Source organism: Orycteropus afer, unplaced genomic scaffold, assembly GCF_000298275.1.
Source record: "Orycteropus afer afer isolate SDZICR_OR568_19922 unplaced genomic scaffold, OryAfe1.0 scaffold00271, whole genome shotgun sequence".
NCBI lineage: Eukaryota > Metazoa > Chordata > Mammalia > Tubulidentata > Orycteropodidae > Orycteropus > Orycteropus afer.
In genome coordinates, this window is record NW_006921858.1 from 4,953,093 (window position 1) to 4,954,217 (window position 1,125).

At 47.3% G+C, this 1,125-nt stretch overlaps 1 protein-coding gene across 1 annotated transcript in view; it reads left to right on the top strand.

The window, feature by feature from the left end:
- Window positions 1-15: 15 nt before the first annotated feature.
- The window catches only part of LOC103205136, a gene marked incomplete at its 5' end in the record, with an annotated part of 3,500 nt that continues 2,390 nt past the window's right edge, over window positions 16-1,125 (top strand). Inside the window, 1 exon segment of the mRNA XM_007950403.1 lies at window positions 16-1,077. Within this exon segment, the coding sequence (XP_007948594.1) occupies window positions 16-1,077 (1,062 nt within the window).

Consider the following 1,125-nt stretch of genomic DNA (forward strand, 5'->3'; position numbering starts at 1 on the left):
GACACTGGGGCACAACATTCAGTCTTACTTAAACCTCAAGGGAAACTGTCTAATAAGACCTCCTGGGTTCAAGGAGCCACAGGAACAAATCAATATTCATGGACTACCTGAAGAACAGTAGATCTCGGCGTGGGACAGGTATCCCACTTGTTCATGGTAATTCCAGAATGCCCTTAGCCACTTCTCGAGAGAGATATACTAACCAAAATAGGAGCACAAATCCACTTTCAAAATGGAGGGGCAACTGTTATGGACAGTAAGGGCCAGCCTATTCACGTGTTAACTGTAAACCTGGAAGATGAATATAGGCTCCACCAACAACCCCCTCCTTCTCCATCCGAGAATATAGAACAGTGGTTATTAGCCTTTCCTAAGGCGTGGGCTGAGACTGGAGGTGTAGGGTTAGCTAAACATAGACCACCAGTTTATGTAGAAATTAAACCTGGAGCAGACCTGGTCAGAGTCCCCCAGTACCCTATGTCACAAGAAACCCGGGAGGACATAACCCCTCATATCTGGCGCCTATTAAAATTAGGAATACTCCGACCCTGTCAGTCCGCCTGGGACACCCCCCTACTTCCTGTTCGAAAACCTCATTCTAACGACTACTCACCAGTACAAGACCTCCGAGAAGTCAATAAATGAGTCATGGATATTCACCCTACTGTCCCTAACCCATACACCCTCCTTAGTTTTTTACTCCCAGATCACCAGTGGTACTCAGTCCTAGACCTTAAAGATGCTTTTTTCAGTCTACCACTGGCTCCAAAGAGCCAGGACCTGTTTGCCTTTGAATGGACTGACCCGACAGAAGGCATTAGCGGACAACTGACCTGGACGAGTTTACCTCAGGGGCTCAAAATTTTGTCCACAATTTTCGATGAAGCACTACACGAAGACCTGGGTAAGTTCCGATCTGACCACCCCAGTCTCACGCTGTTACAATATGTAGATGATCTCCTAGTTGCTGCAGCAGACTACAAGACCTGCCTCCAAGGAACCAGAGACCTGCTCCAAACACTAGGAGATATGGGGTACCGAGCCTCAGCCAAAAAGGCTCAACTTTGCCAGCCCAAGGTGAGCTATTTGGGGTACATATTAAAAGAAGGACAAAGATGGCTGACT